The sequence below is a fragment of the Falco peregrinus genome, chromosome 6 (assembly GCF_023634155.1).
Source record: "Falco peregrinus isolate bFalPer1 chromosome 6, bFalPer1.pri, whole genome shotgun sequence".
Lineage (NCBI taxonomy): Eukaryota > Metazoa > Chordata > Aves > Falconiformes > Falconidae > Falco > Falco peregrinus.
The window spans coordinates 60,482,176-60,506,854 of NC_073726.1; the positions used below are offsets into that span (position 1 = coordinate 60,482,176).

The 24,679-nt window shown below is 43.3% G+C and overlaps 2 protein-coding genes across 3 annotated transcripts in view; one reads left to right on the top strand and one right to left on the bottom strand.

Moving 5' to 3' along the window:
- Window positions 1-3,498: 3,498 nt before the first annotated feature.
- LOC114014103 (basic proline-rich protein-like) overlaps window positions 3,499-24,679 on the bottom strand; it is a 30,156-nt gene continuing 8,975 nt past the window's right edge. Inside the window, exons 2-7 of the mRNA XM_055808640.1 lie at window positions 21,264-22,429; window positions 17,645-17,684; window positions 16,909-17,014; window positions 13,486-13,565; window positions 8,422-10,033; window positions 3,499-3,775 (exon numbers count right to left, since the gene is read on the bottom strand). Of these exons, the coding sequence (XP_055664615.1) occupies window positions 16,970-17,014; window positions 17,645-17,684; window positions 21,264-22,429 (1,251 nt within the window). The 3' untranslated portion in view covers window positions 3,499-3,775; window positions 8,422-10,033; window positions 13,486-13,565; window positions 16,909-16,969. The remainder of the gene's footprint in view (window positions 3,776-8,421; window positions 10,034-13,485; window positions 13,566-16,908; window positions 17,015-17,644; window positions 17,685-21,263; window positions 22,430-24,679) is intronic.
- The window catches only part of LARGE1 (LARGE xylosyl- and glucuronyltransferase 1), a 286,245-nt gene continuing 283,968 nt past the window's right edge, over window positions 22,403-24,679 (top strand). For both annotated transcript variants that reach the window (XR_003557481.2, XM_027796799.2), the window contains exons 1-2: window positions 22,403-22,540; window positions 24,494-24,580. The gene's annotated coding sequence lies outside the window, so the exon portion shown is untranslated. The remainder of the gene's footprint in view (window positions 22,541-24,493; window positions 24,581-24,679) is intronic.

The following is a 24,679-nucleotide window of genomic DNA, read 5'->3' on the forward strand; positions in this document are numbered from 1 at the left end:
GGCTTGAGGTATCTTCAGACACCTTTGAATTTCTTGCTGGAATTTAAAAACTAGTACTGTGGCTGGCTGTCTCAAAGAATAGCAAGTCAGGTTGGTATGAAATATTTTAACCTTATTTTAAGAACTAACTAAACCCCTTCATTTTATTTTTTCTTTCAGCTAACCTCCCACAGCTCCTCTGCACCTTTCAGAAACACTGAAGAGATTTCATCCAGGGTGTGGTTGCTGCTTTGTCGTGTCCTAAGGTACTCAATCAAAGCATTCATACTAATGACCTTCACTGTCCTTGCTCTTGGAGGGACATCAAACATTTGTGTATGCTTGCACACATGAAGACTCTACAAGAGAGGCTGTTTTCTCAGAATCAAGCTCCCACCCATCAACCTCTTAATCCAGTGATAGAAAGATCACACAGCTGGTGAAATTGCTTTAGCCCTCCCAACCTCTGGCTGATACAAGGCTCATGTACTTTGACTGTGAACACTACTGAAGTCCATTAATGGCCTGCTTTTATTACATTCTTTCTCATTCACAGAAGTAATTACTAGAGATGTGTACTTTCTCTGTGACTCTTCCCACTTGACCTCTCCCAGAACCAAAAGGACAGTGTATATTCACATCGAGAATTTAAGATCAACCTTTCATTCTCACGCTGCATTTTCACAAGCACTTTTGGAGATACCAGCAATACGAGGGAAGAACTTCTCCATAAATTTAAAAAAAAAACCAACCAACTTTAGTGAGAGTTCAATAATTTCTTATTCTGTGTCCAGTCAAAGAATATACTTATTGTGTGATCTTCTTTGTAAACTAGAAACATTTTTTTTGGCCTGGTAATTGCTCTGTGTACTCTCCTGAAGAGCTGTAAGATCTCCTACTAGGGGGCAGTGTGGGATTATTTGTACAATTGCTGACAAAATGGGGTTCTGATCTAGGAATGGGGTTCTGAAGTGTGCTCATGTTACTGCTAAAACCAGTAAGTCATCTAGAAGGACTGCTGGTGGTGCCTTGAAGGAGCTCTTGTTTGACACTCCTGTTTATGAGTAGAAGATCTTCCTTTTCTAGATGTGCACATATGATTTGGGCAGCATTTTCTCTTTCTTTTTTTTTTTCCCCCCTTTTTTCCCCCCGCTGACTGAAGTAACCTTTCCATTGTGTGTGTACTCCGTAAGTCAACAAGCCTTCCTCTGCTGCAGGAATTCAATTAATTGCTTAAGGCAAGAACAAAAAAGAAACACACACTCGATCAAAAAGAAACAAGACTGCAGGTCTGAGAGAGACTTGCCCTTAGCATTTCCATTTGCCCTGCTCCCACAGGCAAGCAAGACCATAGGGGCCCTCCGTCAGTCTTACAGAAATACATTTCATCTGAAGTAAATGTTACCCTTGTCCACAAATGCCATGAAGAAAAATGTTGGTCCTCCAAAGTTTGAAGGAGTGTGGAAAGGGCTGTGGCACTTTTGGGAAAGCTTTGTTTGACAGGTCTTGGCCTGGACTTTGCTGATAAATGCACACAAAGTGGCCCAACACAGAATCCAGTTATAAAGCAATTAAGAATGCTGACCCTGACAGCCCCCTTGACTGGCCAAACGTGTGTGTCCTGGCTATGGGAGACAGAGGGGCTCCTGCTCACGCTGTGCTGTGGATGAATGTAAAACAAGGTTTTGGGGACTTCAGCTAACACTTCAGCAAACAAGAGGCTTCTGGCAAGAGTTGTGGCCATTGTACAGTTAGTCAATCACTCAAAGGAATCCGTTTCAGGGATGAGTTTTAAACAAGTCAACAAATTATAGCACCGGTATGGTGGTTTTTTTAGCATTGCTCACCCGTTTTTCACTTTATACATTGTCACTACAGAGCATTTTATGATAATGGCAAAACAGAATTGAATGCACAGCACTCTTTCTCCAGCAAGTCAGGCTCCAACTGTTCGAGCTAAAGGAAAACCTGTGTAAACTCCCAGTGAGAGAGAGCTTTAACACACATATAATCTGCACACTGTTCAGGAAACTCAGTAAGTTACCAGGTTTAGCCCATTCAATATTTATGTGCAAAAGCAAATTGCTGACAGGAGCTCACATGCCTGAGTTAACAGTTTAAAAAATATTTATAAACCAAAACACTTACTTGTTTTGGGCTTTTTTTCCTCTCAAAGATGTGTCCTCTGGCAAACAAACATATGAAATTATCTCCTGACTCTCCTCGAGCACCCTAACCTGGGCATTAGTGACCCAAAATTCCTCAGGCCTGGGGTGCTAACAGCTTTAAGATTCTTCTGAAAGGACAAGATAGACTTGGAGAATAAGGAGAGCTCTGAAAACACTCTCCTGGCTCTCTCTCCACAACAGAAATAGTGGGAAGCAAAACTTCACAGCAAATATCTGCTGCCTTTCTTCTACTCTCTCTCCCACCAGTCATCACCACGTGGGAAGGCCCTCCTGTTCCAGAGGCAAAAATACTGGAAGGCAAAATAATGCAGAAATTCCAGATTTTAATTGACAGGACCCCACATTCCCATGTCTTAGTCAACAACATCATTCTAAAATCCCATAAAAGGTTACAAGAGATCTCCAAAGCTCTACATCACAGCAGCCAGGACTCTCATTATATACCAAGTATCCCAACTTCTGTGTGTGTGTTAATCCTGCCAGCGCCCTGGAGTGCGAGACTTTCCACAGACGCTCAACTGGAGGTGACTGTCACATTCAGGATGTGAAAGAAACCTGGGGAAGCGTGTTCTGTTGATGGCTAAGTCCTGTTATGAAACAAAGGATGGAATAAGCAAGAGAGGTACCCCCATGCTTCCATTGCACAGGAAGAAAAGAGGCAGCTCCGCTTGCCAGAGATGCTTACAGATGCAATAAGAGACTTGCTGGCTTCCAAGGGGATGTTTCATGTAGTATCATCATCAGTATCCTGGGGCAGTAGCGCAGCAGGAACCGTCAGCAAGGTCTCTCCACAGGTGGAGGGATCAGTGCATGAAAATAAATGGTAGTGCTCAAGAATGTCAGATTTCATTTGGAAAGCAATTTTATTGTGTGCTTTCCAAGGTGTTATTACTATTACAGCTAAAGGAAAAATATTCTAAATTGATAGCACCCTTTTAATCCTCTATCTTAATTGGTTGAGAGAGGCACCTGCCAGTGCAGAGAGGAGCAACAGACTTTCAGAGTAATAATGAAATTACCTGCCCCTACTGCGCTTTTCACAAGTAGATCTCAAAACACTTTACAAGAGGAAGTTGACATCACTATTTCTATTTATAGAAATATTTATATTTATAGAAATAGTTTATGCAGTTAATATTACACTTCCTTTTTATGCCTCCATACACTAGGAAAGGATTTTGTAGTGGAACAAACTGTCTCTCGTAATGGGTAAATCTAGTGTTTAATTAAGCTACCAATAGGATGATGCTCATCAGCACTTTTAAAATATCCCAGACTCCACACCTTTGGGAATATCACTTTTACAGTCAGACAAGAAAATACACAAAACTTAAGATTTGGATGGGAGCTTTATTCTCTCTTCTATTTCCATAACTACCATTAAAGCCTTTCCTCCTGGACAAGGCAGAACAAATACCTTCAGCGCAGAATGTGCCGAAGTTCAGTGAAATGGCAGAATTATCTAATGGCTAATTTAGGGATACACATAACCAGAGCAAAGAGGTGACAGTTCTTTATACCAGCTGAAGTTGCATTTCCTGAAGTCCTCTTCAGAAGCACGGCATGTGTCTTTGATCACAGCACATCACTCCTCTGAATCTCTGATTCTGTTGGGGCAATGATCTGTCAGACATCTGACATTTTCAAGCACAGAAGAAAAGCACCTTGTTGCTAGTATTGCAAGTATTAAACACATTTTGAGAACATAGGCTCGATATTGTATGTATGCAGATATTGTAAGGTATGCACGTGTACTCAGAGAATTTACTGATCTTGAGGTGCAGTTTCTTGGTTTTCAGAGAGTACATTTACAAGGAGTATCTGGTATCTTGAATAGGAATCTCTCTTCTTGTAGGTTAGCAGCAGCTTTCTCTTTCAGTTCATGTTATTCAACATGCATTAAAAAAAAACCAAAACAACCCACACCCAAAACCACAACCCAAACCGAATATCTAAAGAAGTCATCTCTGCTTTGTTGTGAAACAATCTCCTTCGACATTTGTAACATGTAAATCTTGTCATTAAGAAACCTCCTGACACATACTTTGACGTATGTATGACACTTACCGAAGGTGATCGCACAAGTAGTCACAGCCTCATCCACTGTTCTGCTGAGCAGGCTCTCTAAGCACAGCATATGATCTTGTGCTCTTTCCCTAATTCCTGGGTTAATTCATTAAAACAGGAAAGGGAAAAGTTTGCTGCCTAAAATCTTATTTTAGTTAAATAATGCATTTAGGAAAAAAATATTTAGTTTTATTCTCTTATGAATGGACGATTTCTCCCACTTAGTGAGACCTGTTGTCTCAGAGCATGAGTGGCAGGATTTCACACAGGCATACCTATGCTAGCTTTGGACTCTACCTCTTTAACACCCATGGCAGGGCAGAACTCAGCCCAGAATAAATACTTCAGCACGTGGTATCTCAGGCCAGTTTTACTGTCTGCTCTAAACTTGGCACTGCTATTGCTATGCTGATAGAAATTTCAATGGCTCGGTACGAGCTGTAGTTTGAGCTATGACAATGGTTTTGTAAACCTTAATTTTTATTTTTTCTCAAAACTTGTCCTTATCCAGATACTTAGTTTTTCTTGATCAGGTTTTTATTTAATTATCCCCCCCCCTCCTTTTAATATTGGGGCAGAAACAGAGCACAATTGCACTACAAACCCATATGATGTATCTTCTAGAAGAGTGTATCCTGTAATTGTTGGTGCCACTGCATCTTAGTGATTTCCTACCCAAGTCTATTAGTCCTCAGTGACGCTGCTGGGGAAGAAGCCCCAGAAGAGGGTGGCACAGAGTAGTAATCAGGGAGGACAGACCAAGGGGGGCTGCTTGGGCAGTGAGGTAGCTCTCTTATTCTTCTACTGTACCTGCTAAGATAATTCCAGGAAACGAATTCCTTTGGCACAGACAGTAACCTCCCAAATCCCAAGAGAACACACACAGAAGCTGCTCCACAGCACCCTGTGCTTGCCAACCCTGAGAAATGTGTGATGGGATACGGGATCATGAGTCCAGAGTGAGAAACGGCAAGGATGCATCATTCATTACCACCACCCACAGCATGCCTGCAGATGTGGGACCTGAGAACAGAGTGCTAGCGTGGAGAATGTCAGGATGCAGAAGCGTGGTAGGCTGCTGTATGTTGGCAAGCGCAAGATTACCTAACCCATGGTTAGCATGCAGTGTGGGCAGGTTTTATTAGCAAAGTTCAGATCATGATGTGCTAATTAAAGAAGAGGTTGTCCTAGTTGCTAAGGAAATGAATGCTTTCTGTATTGCTGCTTCTACCCCAACAAAGCATGTTCTCAGCTGTCCCTCCGGCTGCGTTTGCCAGAAAGGGGGGTCAGGGCTTGATATTGTTGCTTCTGTGATTATAGCGCTCCTGTGAGCTGATTTTGAAGTCAAGAGTCACAGGTGAAAGGGATGTCAGGGAAAAGTGGTTTAAAACACTCCTTTATTAGGTACCTGTCTAGTGACAAAACTAGTGGGTTTAGGGTATATTGTTTTGGTTTTTAAGCTCAGTTCTGCTTCTTTTGGGAAAGATGCAGTCCAGCCTAGGAGATTTGAATGCTTTAAAATTGGTCTAACTGTCAGCTCTTCTGTAGGGCAGAGGCTGAGTGTTGGAGCCAGTCCTAGAATGAAGGAAGTGTAATGGTTTGAATTTTTCATTAGTAAAGAAGCTGGCTACCACCAGACAGGCATCTTGCTTAGCTTGGTCTCATGAGAAAGCATTCTCTGATTCATTATTCCTCTACCATAATACATACTGTGCATAGGCAGCTGCTAGAAACATAAGGATGCATCATCAACAGGACTGAAAACTACATATGGTGAAGTTAATGTGTAAGTGAAAAACTGTCTTCATGAGGTGGTCCATTGCTGGCTGCTGGTCCCACAGCAACTCTGTCATCCTTCATTCTCAGTGTGAGATTTACATCAGTTCCAGCTTGAAACTTAAATGATTGTGTACAGCATCTTCAAAGCATCTTTTTTTATTTTTTCTTTCCCCTCTGCATCCTCCATGGAAATCCTGTCACCAGCACTACAAGACTTTCTCCTCTGTCACTCTCTGGGGCAATGGCTGGCTGGCTGTAACTTGGTCTCTGAGATCCCAGAGACATGAACCTCCTGTGTCACAGAGATGGGCAACAATAATAAAATTCTCATTAAGATTAAATTGTCTCTGTCTTTAGGAGACAATAGAGCTCTGCATTAACCTTCAGTTTCCAGTATGCTGGACCACTGTATTTTTTTTTTCATATACTTTTATTTCCTGAAGTAATATTCCTCTAGCTGTCTATTATTCTGGAACAACATTTCCTTTACTTCATCTGCTCCTCTCCTACCTCAATGCAGACGTTGCAGCATCTGGCATCACCCCTCCCTACCAGCTGGTTTGTTGCTGCATTCTTCAAGGATTAAGTTGCCATTTTCCAAAGACCCTTGAAGTCACAGTTCCACTTCTTACTTTCTGTCTCTGAGGACTCTAAGCCCAACGTGACATTTATTTCTCTTTCTCTTAAAAATGCTCCCTCTGCAATTTTATCATCAGGTCTAATTTTGCATTGCAAATTCTCCAATATCCTTTTGCTAATTAAAATGTTTCATCTGCATTGCATTCTGCAGAAAGGGGCTGTGAAACCCTCATAACACAAAAGTCTTCAGCTGAACTTCAAATTGGACTTGACAAATGAGCAGGAACCTCTTGTTGCCCCAGACTCATAGGAGACTGGAACCTGCCAGAGTCTCCTGCTGCCTGCTGGAGGCAGATGCGGACTGTTAGATTTTGAATATTTGGGAGAAAGTTCTCAGAGAAGGAAAGCTCCAGCAACAGCTAAGCCTAAGTTCTTGCTCTGAGTTCCTTTGCTTCGGTGTTTTGGTTGTTGACGTGGTTGGGTTTTTTTCCGAACAATCTTTCTGTTAATAAAGCTGGAAGCAGAAAGGATGAGACCTTGGTGCTATGACAAAGGCAGCATTTTCATTTGCATTTTGGTGGGGGCTTCATCAGTTTACAGGGAGGGACAAAAGCAGCTGCAAATATTCTCAGTGTCTGTGGTGTGAAGAATTGTGAGTGCCCATGTGGGAGAAACATTTGCCACGATTACATATTATTAGTCTCAGTGGTTCATGTTCATCATAAGTTCATCCTGTCTTGACACAGTTTTAGTCTGTGATGAAGCCTAGTGCTTCAGTCCTTGCCAAATTAACAGCAGACAAAGATAAACAGACACCTCTAGAGACTTTTGCTGCATATAAAATGTACCAACCATTTTAAAATCTCTTGGAACAATCTGCTTGGATAAGATGCTAATGCATTATTGGAGATGCTGACATTCAGTAGAGGAATTTACTTTCAGCATGATCCATACTGGGTAGCAAAAAGGAGCAGGAGTCCTTGAAAAGATGCAAAGAATTCTTGAAAGATTAGGGATTGTTCTCTACACTGTACTTATAAATCAAATATATCAATTCTTGCTTAAATTCTCACGTCATTTATACTCAGAGTGGATATTCACAAAACGCTCTTTTTTATAAGAGATCAGATCAGGGATAGGCTCAGCCTTTTTGTCTTAACTTTTGCTTTGGTGTGTAACATTTGGCAACTAACTGACTACCCTCTTTAGTGCACAAGCTCAGAGTGGGCAAGAGCCAACATAGCTGTTTTGTCATTTCTATTTAACCTCTATAGGATTATCATTATTTTACTCATTAATGTTCCACTGCCTGTCATCACATTCACTGGTCTCTCTATTCAAGTTGGTTACTGATGAGACAGTTGGGGTCAATAGTTAATTACTTGTCAAATTAATCACTACTTCCACTTGTGAGACACATCTTTAGTAGTATAGAATGTGTACTCTATTTCCAGGGAGGAGATTACAAAAGTGACTAAAGGTATTTTGAATGTTCCACAAATTGGATGAGATTTGTTGAGTTAGCCAGTGCATGGGGAAATCCTGTGGGCTGTGATTGAGGTATTTTTAGTCTTCCCAGGTTCTTCTCTACAATTTTCTCCCAAATATCAATTTAATTACTTCCTTCAGTTTTCTGAAAGAGTAGTCGCTTTTTCCTTCATCCTTTGCATTTATTTTTGCATAGGTCCCTGGCTCCATTGTCCACCTCCACCTTTTCTTTCACCATGCTGCAATTTCATCTCCCTGCCTTACCCTTCTCAACCCCCACTCCCATTTCCACCCCCCCACCCCCCCCCCCATGCGTTAATGCTTATTTTTATATACTCACTTTTGGGGACTTGTCTTCAAAGACCATCTTCTTGCTTAGACACTCCAAACCTCCTCTGGAGGCCAGTTATCTGTCAGTGTTCCTAATCCCCCACCAACCTCTGCCTACTTATGGCTGGAACATTGGCTTCTTGTCATAGCTATAGAGGAAGGAGCAACAGTGACTCTTTTACTGTTGGCAGCAGTCCTTTCCCTCCATGTGTGCCTTCTTGTCTAGCATTACCCATCAGTTCTAGACAACCCATGAAAAAGTCATCAGACTGGCAATCTCATGCTTTCCAGCATGCCATTACCACCATCATCTTAGGAGTCAAGTCCTTAGATACCAAGGATACCAAAAGCGTATTAAGATCATGTAATGTTCTAATCAGGCTGTGTCTTTTTGCTAAAGGAAAAGATACTCTTATGGGCATTCCCTACACTTTTTATAGAATAGCAGTGTACAAAAAGGTTGCTGATTTTTAGTGCATACTGAATATATGAGCATTTAAAGGTATATATTCCCAGATGAGAACCAGCACTAACAATGAGTTAAAGCTTTTAGACTGTAAATCCCAGCAACACAAGCCATAAAGGGGGAAACAAACCCCAAAACCAAGAAATAAGCAGCAAAGTGCTTCAGTGCTTTGTCTGCACTCCTGTTCCTTATTCTGGCTACCTTTTATTCCCTCCCATTGCCCAGATGTTTCCAATTGCACCCATGAATTACTGCTTTAATAAATCAAGTGAATCTGAAAACATGAACTGAATAGATCACAATTTTAGAAAAGAGGTTCTTTTAACTGCAGAAGTGCAGGTTAGGTTGATTTCTTTTTTCTCCTTTGAAGAGAACACGTGTCAAACAAAAACTAGTTCTGTATCACATACAGATTACTACTTATTTCCCAAAGCAATGTTTTCATAACACCAGCAGTAGATTACACCTAACTAGTTCTTCTTTACTCCTGCATCTTTTGGTTCTCTCTGAAACAATTTACGTGATAATTAAGTCAGATTATTTAATTTTTTTTTCAAATAAAGGGACTGGTAAGTGTAGGGGAACAGAGCAAATTCCTGCCAAAATTAGTGGAGAGATTCAGTACTTGATGAGACATACAAGCATTTTTAGTGGAGACCCTGCAATTCTAGGAGGGGATTCTGCATCACTCATTCACCAAGTCTCACAGTTCAGAACACAATCAGACCCTTATTTTGTGTGTATGTGAACACGAGATAAGGTTTCAAAGAATTTATGGATGTCTCTGCCTGGGAGGGAGGGTTGTTTTGACTGTTGCTTTTAGAAAGGTGGTGAGTTTAGTTGTATGGAATGTGAATAGCACTGTATGAAATTACTTCTCTCTTACCCAGAACTACTAAGAGTAATACCTTTAGGTAGTATTTCTTGATAGAGAAAAATGTAGCAAGCTTTTTCTAGAATTTTTTTTTTTTAAAAAGCATTTAAGTGTACAAGTATATGTAGCAAACCTACCCAACAGTCTCTAATAATGACAAATGGTTCATGCACATTTTATTTTCACTCGCCTTCTGTTTGCGTTTTGTCCCAGATTGGGTCACATTCCACCATTCCAAATCTCTTCAGAAGCTGCCTTTTTTGTTTGCTTGTTTGATAAAACCTACAGAAGAGGTGAACAGGACACACCGATTTTTATAATTAAATCAGAGGGCATTTCTGGTATACATGTAAGCCCCCGTCCTGCAAAGCACAGCCATCTCAACCCTTCTTACAACATATGCAAAATGTGATGTTTCTGTCTCAAAGCAGAGGGACCATGGATGGGGCTGCTATTCCTGTGGGAAAGGAACTGGAGGGAGGCAGGTTATAGACCATGCGGACAGTGTCCACCTCCAGCAACTCTGAGAGGGTGGGTGCCATGTTTTTGGACACAGCACTGCTGGAGAGGCCTCTGAAACCCAGCAGTGGACATCTCACCAGGCATCCTGCCTGTTCTCCGGGTGGTGACAGCTGCAGTCACAGCAGTCAGCCTGGTTTTCTACAGGCCTGGCATAGACAAAGCAGCCTGCTGAACCACAGTTTACCTGGTCCACACCTGGGGCTAGTCTGCTGAAAAGGCTTACATATTCCTACGAAAGTTGCCTTGATTTCTCCAGGAAAACTGGCAACATGCAGTATTTTGCATGTCTGTATAGCTTTTTCAGAGTTGTGGTCTCAGCAGCCATAATCTTTGGTAATTCACTGAGGCTAGAGATGGGATCTTCAGTCTTGCCCCAAATTGCCTCAGACCTCCACTAAGTCATAGCACTTGCAAGTAGCTCTGGAAAATTTCTGAGCTCCTGCAGCTTGACATCACAAAACCATGTAAATAAAAAGAACCTACTTGAGATAATTTGCAGTGACTGCTAAAATTCACTTGTAATTTCCTCTCCCTCTGAGTCCTGTTCATTTGGACTCACGTTACACAGCATGTTCAGAAACCTATCTAATTTCCATTTGTTTGGGGCGTAGTTTGTAACATGCATGCCAATTAGAAGCTATGTAATTTTTCTCATTAACTAGTCAAAAAGACATTTGTGCCCGCATTTCCTCCAGTTGCATTCCAGCCTGCTGTACTGCTGTGTTCATTTCACCTAAACTTTATAAGTGCCTGATGCGACTCTTTGGTTCCTTCCTCTTTACTCACTGCACCCTCCCAGTCCACACTGCAGTGTGGTGTGTGGTTTGCTTTGACAGGTTTAAAGACCCAGTGTACTGCTGATGTGGTTCATCAGGAACTAATGTCCAGGTCTCAGGAAAGCAATAAGTTTGAGCAGCAGTACTGCAGGCAGAGCTGTTAACATCCGTAGTAGCTACAGGAAGAGGCTAAGGAATGAAGCACACACTCTACCCATCTGCAGAAGGGTTTGCTCTTCTGCCCAGCTTAGCTTTGTCAGGCTGACAACATTGTGCAAGGTCCCCAGGCAACTGCGGCGATTGTTTGCCCTCAAGTAGCACTGAGAGTCATTTGGGATTTTGACAGTCAAGTTGGCAACCTGGTGTTGAAGAATGGATCCTTCAGAAATATGGTAAAGTTTCAGCACTGTCTGATGACATCTGCCAGCTGAAGATTTGGTGCTTAGTACCAAGAAGACAGATGAAATTTTGAAAACTGAAGACGGAAACTTCTTTTTTCTCTTTTCGTGAGAGGAGTAGGTGTGAATTTAAACTGGTGGGGACAGGATATTTTTAGTATTGTATTTCTTAGTAAGTTCTATTAACTACTCATCCTCCTGTATTTACTCTTCCCACTTCATCCATATCTTTCTGTCCCTGGTGAAATTACACACACCTAATGGAAGCATGCATATTGCTTTCAGATTCCTCGATTTAGCAGCCAGCTAAGAAACTGACACATTGTTTTGAGATAACCATCTTCAGTCTCCAGAGAAAGGCTGATGCCCTAGGGTCTGCAAACATTCCTTTTTGGATTTTAAACTTTTGTTTACAAAAGTAAGGGGGGAAGAAGGTATCAAAAAAGAAAAGGTATCTATATGTTTGCATCAAAATTGGCAAGCTCAGAGTTGTGGGGCTACTGACCTTTTTGTGTAATCCTGTCATTTAAGGGATGTTAATCAGCCCAATGTTAAGATTCTAGGGTAGAAAGTGTCACTTTCTCACTGGACTTGGTGCAGAATGGCACAACTACCATGTGGACAGGCTGGAGACTTGGTGTACTGAAATTTTGTTCAAAGAATGCCTTTAAAGTAGCATGTTAAGCATATTAGAGATGTACACTATGCTGAAATTCCATTGCACTGCATATCTGAGGCATATTTGTGAAGTCGCAAGCTCTCTGGCCAACCCCAAACATTTTGTGACAATTGGCTTCAAGTATGTCCTTCTTCTGAGGCTATTCTTTGCAGCAGAGGAAAGTGAAAATTAGTGTTTTCTAAAAAGCTACCTCCTTTCCTAGCAGAAGGAACACTGGTCTAGAAAACTGATTGGAACATAATTTTAATTCAGCTGGGGTAATTCCTCTTTCAAATCAGCTTTCTAATGTCTTAAGACAGTATGCTCTGCTTGTGCCTCTGCTGGATTTGACATTTTGTCACCTGAAGTTAGTTACGTGGACATTCTGCTGCAAGTTACTGCAGGAAGGGCAGGCCACAACTTTTGTTCTTCTGAGTTTAAATCTGCTCAACAGTAGCGAGAGAGATTAACGAAAGAATCACTGTGTGTACCTGATTACTAGTATATAAAACAATTGATCTACTGAGATAATGGGGCACACAGATAGAAATCAAGCAATGATAACTGTGTCTTCTAGCACCCAATTTGTCATGCAGGTGTCACTTGCATCCAAGTTTTTACCGTATGTATACTGGTGGATAGGATTTTCTTCCTGTTCATGCCATGTTATACTGATGCTGTCAAAATATTCTTCAAAAAACCGTAATTCATTAGTCCCAGTTTCTTCAAAAATGCTCAGAAGCAAGAATACCTGTTAGGAGTATTATGTCAGGGAGCAACCCCTAAATCTGATGGCAGAATCTAGATATAAATGGTTTGGGGTGTCATAACATTCTGAGACCTTCAAAGGCATAAAAGACATCTAGGTGTCTGACACTATTTGTGCCTATTAGGTTTTTCTATAAATGTCATCACTAGAAAGAAACCAGGGAAAAAAGCTTCCTGTTCATATAGGCACTTGTGAGCAGTGCAATCAGTACGAGCTTGAAACAACAAAAAATTCATTAAGACTTCATCTTCTCCATTCTTCTTCTGTAATATCCAGCCTTACACACAAAAACTACATTAACAGAACATCACTGTGGTTGCAAATTCAAGTACACAAAGTTAGGAAATGACAACTAAATTCTCATGCAAACAGAATCTGATACCCCTTCTTTTCAGATTATGATACAATTCCAAGTTACATGATCACAGAATGATTTTATTTGATGTGCAAAAAGGTCAGGTGCAGACTTCAGGGCACTCTTTAGTATCCTCATCTCTCTTAGCAACCTCTGATTTCTTCATACAGACAATCTGGGTATCCACCTTGTATTCCAACCCCCTATCAAACCTCTTTTGTTCTCTTTCTGTCTCCTGTGGAAGAAATAAACTCACCATTGTTAATTTCACAGTATCCATCGCTACTTGGGCTTGAGTAGAGAGGTAACCAGCTTAGAAAAAACTCAGTTTTGCTCCTGCAGTGGTGGATAGAAAAGAAGAAGAAGAAAATTTAAAAAAACCCACAACTGCTGTCAGGGATCAGCAGACGCAAAGCTTGGTAACAATTCAAAGGAGAGTGAGCTTTCTCAGTTGCTGTGTTAGACTAGTCAAGGAAGAAGAAGAGGTCTGAGCTCACTTTATGGGTGTACATTCTCTAAGGCTGCAGCTCTTCCCTTTTATCAATTCTCTACTAAGCATATATGAATTTTTAAAGGCTTACATAAGTAAAATCCTTTTTTTTTTTTTTTTTTTTTTTTTTTTAATGCTTACACATTGGTAGCATTGTTCCCCAGGAGAATTCTGAGAGGATTTTGAGGCTCCAATTGCTGATGACCCAGTAATATGTGGCCTACCTCTCAAACTTATCATAGATTATGCTGCAGAAAGACGACTTGCAGTTAGTCCTCCCTTTCAATGAGCTAACTGATAAAGACAGGGTACAACTCCTATATTACAGCCTATTAATTGCCATAGCAAAGCTACCACTATTTGGCATGAAGCCCATTCTCAAGAAGTGGTATCTTTTTCACCTTGGTCTGGGAGAAGGTAAGGAAATACAGTACCTCCTGCTGCTGATCACTTGGTTGGCTGCATCTATTTTCTGATTGGTTATGCTGAGTAGAAGAAGGTGGGAAAAAGTTTCAAATAACCATTGGCATCAAGCCTGGTACTGGAAAAATCTCTACAGCTTTTCCCTCTCATTGGAACTACTGTAATATCAAGCTGGCATAGAAAACAGTAAGACAGCACACTTGAAAATATTGTCAGCACGGGCAAAGGGCACCATGTCAGTATAATTTCGGATTCCAGCACTGAGATCTTTTATGTTGGTTGGACAAGTGATGTTTAAAATATTTTTCCCTCTCCATAGATGAAATTCTTTTACCTGACTTACACGCATGCTGATTTCATTGGAAACTGTGCTTGGTCTGGTCATTTCCTTTAGGTGCTGCAGGAACTGAATTCTGATGTCATTCATGATAGCAAAAGCTTATTCCTTTCCTCAGTTACACAATCTGATACAGACTGCAATTTTAGAATAAGTAGCCATGCCAGCAATGGCGTGGCTGCCAAGCTCAGAAATGCAAGTACCCACACAGAATGTAAAGAATCTATTGTATTGGTTGAGGTTTTTTGTATTTGTTGCTGGATTACTTCAGTGTCACCTTCAGACTTGAAGGACTGTCCTTTTTCTGGGTACGGCCTTGTCTGCTTGGCCTCTAGTATGTCTGACAGCTTTAGTTTCACCTAAGAATCAATGGAAAAAACCGCTACTGGGTCAAGATAGTCTAAATCACAGAATATTGAAGCGTTAAAGTACTTCTCTGAAAAAGAGGTGTTTCATGTTGACAGGTTCATTGGCACTAGTATTGGTCTTGCCTTGTTGCTTGACCTTAGCATCAACTTGCCTGTAACTGCCGTTGAGACAGACCGAGGAAGATTATCTTTTTGTTACTGACAGTTTCACAGCTGAGATAGGGTGACCTTTCCTACTCTTTTGCCAACATAGCAAGTCCAGATCATAGCTCACAACTTCTCAAATGCCAGCAAGAACACAGAAACTTTCTTTAGCATTGACAGTCTTGGCCAGATTTCTGGGTGCAGCTCACAGTCACATCTCAGCCCTGGCAAAGGCACAATTTAGTTTACTCACAGTATGCTTCTGAGATACACAACCATTTGTGGTCACTAAATGAGTTCGTGTTTACATGCTTGGCTGTTCACACTGTGGTCCCTGTTTACATTGAGAAGCATGTACATATATTTCCATTGTGCTTTTGTCTGACAAGGACACGAAAGTGGACTTTCTTCTGTCAAAATTTTTAAACTGCCAGAAAATATTCATATTGGGCAGTCTTATTGTTGTGATGACCAAAAAGCAAATAAGCCTGAGTCATTAGATGGGATCTGGATTTTATTTTACCCTCCCTTCATTGGACAGTAGCAGCTATAATGCATTTCTGCTTTCTGGAGAAATCCTTTAGGATATGCTTAAAAGAACAGACCTCATTGGGAAAAAATATGGAAGTTCAAGGATCTGACTGATGATTACAGTAATTTATTTTTGACCAAAAATATTCCTACTCACTCATCAGGTAGTGATTCTTACAAGTAAGTTTGGGGTACTTTCCTTCCCCACAGTGCCTATTTTTTAATTCAGGTATTTTTAAATACAGATTCTAAAGGCCTGACCATTGATACAAAACTTAAAATTATATTAACAAGTCTTGATACTGTGAACTTGTAAAAGGATCTATGTTTTTATGATTCATCTCTCTGTTTTTGTTTACATTTCATATTTACTCTTAGTCCTGTATATATTTTCTTGGTCAGACTTAACAACAGCTTTAATATAAAATCAGCAAAAATGTGATGAAAGCCAGACGGGTTACTACTGACACTCTGGCTGCCTAAGGAAGCAATCCAAGCTTTCACGTGGCACCTTCCAAACATGCCTAACCCTCAGAGTTAGGGACATCGGAGGTGACAGATGATGCTGGCCATAAAGGACATTGCCTGGATCACATGGGATTTGATGGACATCTTAACAGTGTTTACTTCATCATTGTTAGGCTTACTATTGTTGGTTGTCTGATGAGGCTATTTGACTGTGGAAATAACTCATTTGTCACAGGTATTCTCCCAGTTCACATAACTGGCAGTTATTCCTACTTTCTGGCAGCAACGCTGTCAATTACTGAATGAGCCTTCCCACTCTCTTAAAGAAGACACAATTCTTCAACTACTGTAAGGCCAGTTTTCCTTCTAATTAGCATCCTGGCTCCAGGGAGGCCTGTATTGGTAACACTTTCAGAAGTTAATGAAGCTATTCTGAAAACAATTAAACTTCCCTGTATAAGACAGGTGCTTCTAATTGGAAAGAAAAGGTCTTGTTTTGACCAGGTAGTGTATCCTCTTTTTCACCAGTGAAAGTTGTCCTTAGATGAATTAAAATTTAAATGTGTAAGGCTAAGAGAAGCGATAACATCTTGTGCTTTAATACTTCTAGAAAGCATAGCAGATATTAATTATACAGGTCTATAATTCATTTAAGGCTTTTCACAGTCTTATTTAGTGCTCATGCTGCATGGCAGCAAATGGAGAATTGTAACAAAAGAAACAGAGTAACAAGAGAGAGACACTATATCCACTGTTTCTTTGGGAGTGAGGTGAAGCAGTCAAATAGAAACAATTACTAAAAAAAAGAGCTTCATAAAAGTGTGTGTGTATATGTACATATGTGTACATACATTTTTCCAGAATACAGATTGGGACATAAAGGAAATAAGTGCAGTTGCCTCACTGACTTCAACATACCTTCATTTGGTCTTAAAAATACCTGGGTCAATTTCACCTTCATAGATAGTAAGGTTTAAAATTACTTAAAAGTTTGTCCAATGTTGCTTTTCTTTGCCAGAAGATTCTGTAAAGAGATTGATACATGTTAATACAGAATAGATATACTACTGTACATTATCCATAATTTCACTGCAAACAGCATAGGTGTGAAGACTCCTTTTTAAAAAAAAAAAAAGAAACTTCAAACACAGCACTTGTTTCTTTTTTAGGATTGCCATACTGAGAGCTCTGGAAACATTGGCATTGACTTCATGTGGTGTACGAAACAAAGTCTTTTCTGAGTTATACATGTGATATTAGCAAAACAGTAATCAACTATTACTATAAATAGAAATACAGGATTGACTTAACCATGGCAGGTCCAAACTTAAAGAAGTACTATCAACCTGCAATCAGATTAGCTTGACAAAGTTAAAGTTGCACCATATTTATTCTGCATATCTTCACTAGTTTTTATGGTTTTAAAAGCACTATTCCTTAAAAAAGACTGACCAACCAACCAACCAACAAAAAAACCCCCAACTATTCTCTAAATGACTGAGTCATAACAAATGGAAAGTAATTATTGGCAGCAATGAAAAAAATCCACAAAAAGTTCTGTCAAGAGATATAAAGTAAAAAAAATAAATGAAAATACCCTTCAAGTTTTCTTTGATATAGGGCATAATATTAATACTGTAGTATGGATGTTTACCTTTTTGTGTCTAGAAGTACGACTGAATTCTGGGAGAAACCTAAATGAAAATCAAAATAAGTTAATGCAGAAGAATCAGTTTATTGTCTGAAATCTATTTCGGTATAAAAGAGAAATAATTTATGTTTTAACAACTCAATTTCCTTTGCATTCTGAAAGTTTTGGGCTTTCAAAATGCTTTCTAGTTATTTAAAGGCATTCAGTCTTTATTTTTTCCCCAGTTCCTAATATCTGGATTGTCCTCTGACTTTCTTGGGTTTTGTTGATTTTTCTTTTTTCTGTTACATGCACAGGAAAATTGCCATTACATTTTAATTTACCGCCCATTGTGGACAGCATATGTAACAGAGCTTCCATTTTACACTCAAGAACTGGGAACTTATTTTTCTGGAGCACATTAAATTTCACTCACTTCTTTTCTGAAAGCCTTTTCCTACTACAAATGCTGTTAGGCAGCCTGTTCTGCAGTAGTCCTGCATGTACTACAGTGGCAGATGATAACAAGAATCTCAAGGGTTAGGACTTGCTCCAGACTTTTGGTCTTGCTCTTCAAGCTCTGATAACAGTTGTGCAATCTAGCATCTAGAAGTTAAGAGTGGCAATTTATAAACAAAGACTCACAACTTTCTGTGTTGAAGTGGATCAGTTAACACAATCCAGCCAGCCGGCTAAATTAGATTTGAATTTCTGTTCCCCATGAGAACACCTTGAATGGTTGATTTTATGAAAAGTAGCTATTTCATCAACTCCACACAAAAGCAGGTCATGGAGAATTCAGCTTTGCTCATGTATATCCCATGTGTTGGGTGTGACACAGAAGCATCAGCCTCACTACTATTTAAAATGGTGATTAAGCACAGGAGTGCATGTGGAGGAATGGGGACAGAACACCTTCCTGGAATTCAATAATGTTTTAGCTTCTTTTGCAGCTGGCACATAATGCTCTATTACAGTAGTAAAGCACTTTTCAGTCATCTCCTGAACAAAGCACTGTCTTTTTCCTCAAAAGACCTCATAGTGGTTGAATTCAGTCAGAACAATGAAGCAACTGTAAGAATGTAAAAAGGACTTCACTGGTGTTAAATGGGAGATTAACTTCATGCACTTCTATAAGTCTGAATAGTTGTGGGCCTTGTATCTCCCTTACTTGTAGAATGTTTATGTTGGAAATAATTTTGTTCTTTTCATCAAAACCCAGATAATCTGTGCTTGGGGGTCTTCTAAACAGACAATCCTATTTTACTTACTGATCTTCTGGTGTTGTGAATGTACATAACCTGTTTGAAGCTGTGTGCTCTTACACCTTTATCTCTTGTTCCAATAAGGAAAAAACAAGACCAAATACTTGTATGATAATATTACATCAGTACAACTTGATCATGTAACACTACCTCAAAACTGACATATTCCTAATAAAAAAACAGGTCTGGTTTACATTTTTTTTAGTAATAGGACTGTTAAAGCTTTGAGGTTTTCAACTTTATATAACTGTATCTACATTTTTTAAACTGTATACTTGGCATTACTATAGGTTTTGATTTTTAGGGCTTTTTTAAAGTGTAAATAAACATCTCACTCCAGAACCCGTGTGGCTTCTGGAGAAGTCTTCCTTCTGGCTGAATGAAACCTGAAGTGCAAATATTTGCATGTAATTTCTTCTACCTGTCTTTGGCATAAGGATCCTTCTGCATTGTTTGTTTAGCCTATGTCCAAAGCAATTGCCACTTTTTTCCAAGGACAAAGACTGATGGAGCTATTTCATGATGAATATGAAAAGATTACTTGCTTAAAAACACAGTTTCTGAAAAACTATGTTCATAGGTTGTCATTCCTCCTGTCCCTGTTAGTTTTTGTAACCTAGTTGGTAATCATCCTTGGCTAAAGCCTCTGACAAATGCTGCTCTGGGTTTGGACAACTGTTGTCCATTTTGTGAGTAGGTCACCAACCTGATAGATGCAGAGCAATTTTAAGTAAGACATTTTGTATCAGTATGAAGTTTCATCATTTGTCATGTACAGTGGTATATTAGATAATCCCAATAACCCATGCTGCTTTTAAAACCTAAAAATTTTTGTCAGTGCTCTAACAGCAGATAAGAACATTAGGAACCTGCAGAAATAGTTCAATATTTTGTAGGATCAGACAGTTTACTAGTTTTTAAGACATAGCATGAGACTAAAAAATGTGGAACTGCTGATAATTCCAGTAACAGGCAGTAGACAATCTGGTTTTATTAATAATGAAGCTGTATACACAATCTTTTTTCCTCCTCCATACATCCCCAGCAGTTCATTCATTCTGACTGTCACCAAAGCAGTTACAATCCTTCAACAAGTGCAAGAAAACATTATTACATGAAGGCTGATCCTTTAGCTTCACTCAGAATGAATATACTAAGTCACTTCAGTATAGCTCATTTCCGACTTCGATTTGCTCATGAAAATAACTAGCACAATAGAGACCGATCTTCATGTTACTGTAGCTTCCCCAGAAAATCATTCATAATAGAATTAAATTTTTTCACAGATATGCAGAGGGTCTTCCCCCCCCCCCCCCCCCCCCAAAAAAAAAAAAAATGCTTTCCTGGTTGTCATAATATGTTCAAATTTGCAGTTAGTAATGCAGCTATCACTGGCATGTTCAACTTCACGATTTCCTTCAGTTCACCTGATAACCCTTTTGACTGAAGCATCAGCAAGTGGGCGCGGCTGGCAGCAGAGCACTAAGCTCGAAGGACCACTGCCTTCACCGAGCCTGGCAAATACTACCTTGCCATGAACAATCTGTTCCAGAGTTCACAATATTTTGGTATAGCATCCTGCAAAACGTAATTTCTGCCCACAACCAACAAAGCAGCTTCTGAGTAAGTTACAGCATTTAAGCAATTGGTGTAAAAAGAGATATTAGCATCTGTGGTACCTTTTACAGAACAACATTTTTCTCTTGAACTACTCCCCTATAGTTTTGGAAGAAGAAGCATGAAGTGCTGATTACCACTCCTGTTATTTCTACTTCTGATTATTTACATTGTTACTCGAAGCACGTGTATGCCTTCCTCCCTCTCCCATCCCAAGAACGGATCAATGCCGCTTGGAGTGGGACTGGACGAGCATTTGCTCCCCTCTAATTCCTGCCCTCCCCGCACTCCCCCCGGGCCCGGGGCGCCCCCTCCACCCACACACGCCATTTATCACGCGGTCCTCTCAGGGTGCCAATGTATCGCAACGATCCATTTTACACTGCTAATGAAGCGAAAGAAGACGATGAATAAAAAAACAAACAAACAAACAAAAAAAAAAGCGTTCATGTTCGTTCTGTGCCCACGGGGAAAAAAAAAAAAAGGAAAAAGAAAAAAGCGCATTTATTACTGCACTTTCAGCAGCTACCAGCACGCAGGGAAACAACAGAGGGACACGCTCCGCTGCATTTAAGAGAATCACCGAGTCGTTCGTTTAGGCTGGAAAAGCTGCGGCCGGTGCCCATTTCTGACGCGTCACCGGTGGCACAAAGTTGGGTCTCCCACCGCCGAGCGCCCACGTCCGAGGGCTGCGGGCTCCTCGCACCCCGACGGGCACCCCCGCCTCAGGCGGGCCCGGCCCCTCCCGCCCCCTCACTTACCACAGCGCGGGACGGCGCCTCAGGTGCGGCGCTCGGGACCGCCGTGGAGCGGGGGGGCGGCCGCCGACCGCAGAGCCGGCCCTCCCGGCACAGCCCGCTCCCGCCGGACGGGCTCGCTGCCCCCTCCGCCCGGGCCCAGGTGTAGCGGCCCGGGGCGCCGCGCTGCGCGGGCGGGCGGGCCGCGGTGACGGCCGCTGCTGGTTGGGCGCTCGGCGCCTGTCGCTGGGCGGCGTGTCAGCGGGCTTGGCTCCGCCTCGGCCCGCGCCTCCGCCCGCCCATGCACAGACATGACACAGACACACAGTCACTGCAGCTGCCGCTGAGCCCGGGGCAGAGAGGTGGCGGGCACCTCGCTCCCGGCACCCGCGGAACGGCAGCGGCGGCCGCCCTGGCGCCCGCCTCCGCTTCGGCCCGCTGGGCGCAGCGCCGGGCAGCCTCGGCCCCGAGACCCGCAGGGGGCAGCCTGGCACCGGGCGCCGGAGGGACCCGGCGGGGGAAGGCTGGCAGCGGGGAAGGGGCGGGAGGCAAGGAAGGAAGGAAGCAAGGAAGGAAGGGGAAGGGGGCAGCCTGGCACTCAGGCTCGGAGGCGGCCGCCGGGCACCGGTACAGAGCGAGCTCAGGAGGAGCGCGGCACCCAGCGGCCGCTGAGGCCAGGCCGGCAGCGGTAGCGGCGGCCGTGCCGGAGGGAGCCTCTCTGTGCTCGGCTCCGCGGTGCCGGTGACCTTCCCGGGGCTGCTTGCCGCCCGCCAGGCCGGGGCAGGGCCTCCTCTCCCCGCGGAGAGTGTGCACCAGGCCCCGGGGAGAGGGAGGCGGACAGGAGGCCGGGCCGGAATCCCCCGCCGCCCCCGGGTCCTGCTGGCCGCCGGCGGGGCCTGTGCGCCGCGCGGCTCGCCGCCGGGGAGAGGGGCGGGGGAAGGCGAGCGGGACGGCCGGACGGGGCCGGGCTGCACCTCAGGACAGCGCGAAGCCCGGAGCGGGCAGACCCCGAGGAAAGAGCTGGGCGGAGGAGGAGGCGGCAGCCACCTTGGCGGCGCATCCCGGGAAGAGCGGGGACCTCCCCGCCGCCCTCTTCCTCTCACCGTAAGCAGCTCTTCGTCCCCCGGAGAGTGGAGTCGCCGGTGCCGCCCCGGCTGGGACCTGCCGGCTGACACCTCCGGAGCGCCGGGCTACGGGGACCGAGCTGGAGCTGCCCGCCGGGAGCGGAGGAGCGGGAAGGACCGCTTGCCCGCGCGGAAAGGCGGGCGCTGAGCGCCCGTCCCGGGAGCCCCCCGGGGGAGGTAAGTGCCTCGCCGGGTCGCTGCCGCTTTTAGAGGCGCGGGGCAGAGGAGGGAGAGAAACAATCGGTGAGTGTCTCCCTTCCAGCAGCGCGGGGGAGGGGGCCCGGGTCCGGCAGGGCTGGGCGGCGGGTTCGTCGCCTGGATTTTAATCGCCATCACATCCGGAGTTGAAGTGCTCGGGCGGAGGCACGCGTGTCGCTGCCCTGGCGCGAAGGGGCACGTCTCCCCGCCGGGGGAGGCTGCCCCGCCTGGCTGCGCTCCGCTCCGCTCCCCTCGTGAGCCCGCACGGGCGCTCGCTGCCCCGGCGCCGCACGCCCCTGCCTGGGGCCGGCTGCGTTCCCGCCCCGCGCGGGGCCCGTCCGTGAGGCGGCGGGGGACGGGGCCGCGTCCCGCCAAGTGCCGCCGGCCGCGCGGAGGAGTCCGGGGGAGCCGGAGGCCGGTGGGTGCTGCCGTGCGGGTGGGAGGCATCGCGCCGCGGGGCGTGAGCCCTGGGCCCGCCCGGCGCGGGGGGCAGCCGGCCCGAGCGGGACCTGCCCGCCGGCTCGGGGCGAGCCTGGAGTTTCGCGGGAACGCTGACGGGGGGGGTGGGGTGGGTTCCCCCCCCTCCAGCCTGCCCGGGAAGCTCTCCTGTGGGAAGGCATCTGCTATCACCGCCTGTCTGAGAATTGTGTTACTTAGATCGTTAATCCCTGCTCACCGCGGGGGGGGGGGGGGGGGGGGAGGTAGCTACTTGCAGCCCCTGTAGCAGAGGTGAAGTTTGGCGGTGCCTTATGTAACACTGCCCGGAGAGGTTACCGGCTCTTGCGCTGTGCCCAGTCTTGTTTTTAGAAAGCAAGTGATTTCTCTTCTGTGTAGAGCATCAGAAAAGCGATCTTTATTTGTGTTTTCACCTGAGTACGGGGTCTGCTGCTTTGTTCAACTTGGAACAGGGGTGCTGCCAGACAGCAAATAAAGCCTACTGTTTTCCAACGTGCGCTTTTTAAACTGAAAATTAGCCTGTGGAGACATCTGAATGGTTGTTACCTTTTTGTATATATGTTTTTATAGCACTCTTAAAATTACTACAGAAAACATTCTCACAGCACTGATTGTCATTTATGTTTTCTGGATGGTATGGATGCCAGGATGGAAATAACAATGAATCAAATGTCTTTTAAACATTGCTAGTTTTTTGTAATACAATTTCAGTGCTAGAAGGAACAGAAAGCGCCGGGCTAAACAAAGTACTGTGTTAAAACCAGACCTGGCAATTGCCAACAGGTCAGCACATTTTGTTTAATGAAATCTTCTGGATACAGGTTAATTTTCTTTGTACAACGTTTTTTTTTTATTTTACTTGTTCAGAAATAGAAACAGCAGGAAATCAGATAAATGGATCGAAAGGTTGCATAGTTTCCCTGCAGTTTCTGTAAGTGGTTATGTCTTCTATTAAAAAAAACACAACCCAAACCCAAAAACCCAAAAGCTAGCCTCACACAAAAAGACAGGCTAGTGATTTGCCACATACACTTTAGACTCCTACTGCAAAGGTACGCTAGGGGGGACTAGTTTATTTTTGGTTTTTTCCCCTCCATTCAGTGGTCAAAATGCACAGACTATTGTAATAAGATCTGTAAAATTAAGGCTTTTTTTCCCCCTCAACTTTATAGAGCTTCATCATCGTGCTATAAGCTTAGAGGAAAAATCGCATGTATGAACTCGGGCAATGAGTTCAGGGCCGGGGGGGGGATCTTCTGACAGAGGCATTCAGCTCCCTGCTGCAAATGGAGATAGGTTAACTTACATGAACAGAACAATTTAACAGAAGAAAAACAACCCGAACATCCTCACTGTGTCCCATTTTTTTTTAAATGGAGAAATGACCAAGTTGGAACAGGTATCCCTAGACTTCTTGAAAACTGCAGTTTGCTGATAAGTATTCCAAGTTTGAAATGTGGAATTCTTATTGCTTAGGTGTCCTGTGACGGCTCTTGATCAGCAAGGCTGCAAGTCATGTAGAAGCTGCAGTAACTGCAGAGTCTCTGATGGATAATTGGATTGGTAGGTTGTTTTTGATTTATTTTTTTGTGTCTTTTAGTTGCTCACTGTGGTAGAAGGTTCCTTTTCCTCCATCCTGTTGATACTTAATTCTCACAGTTT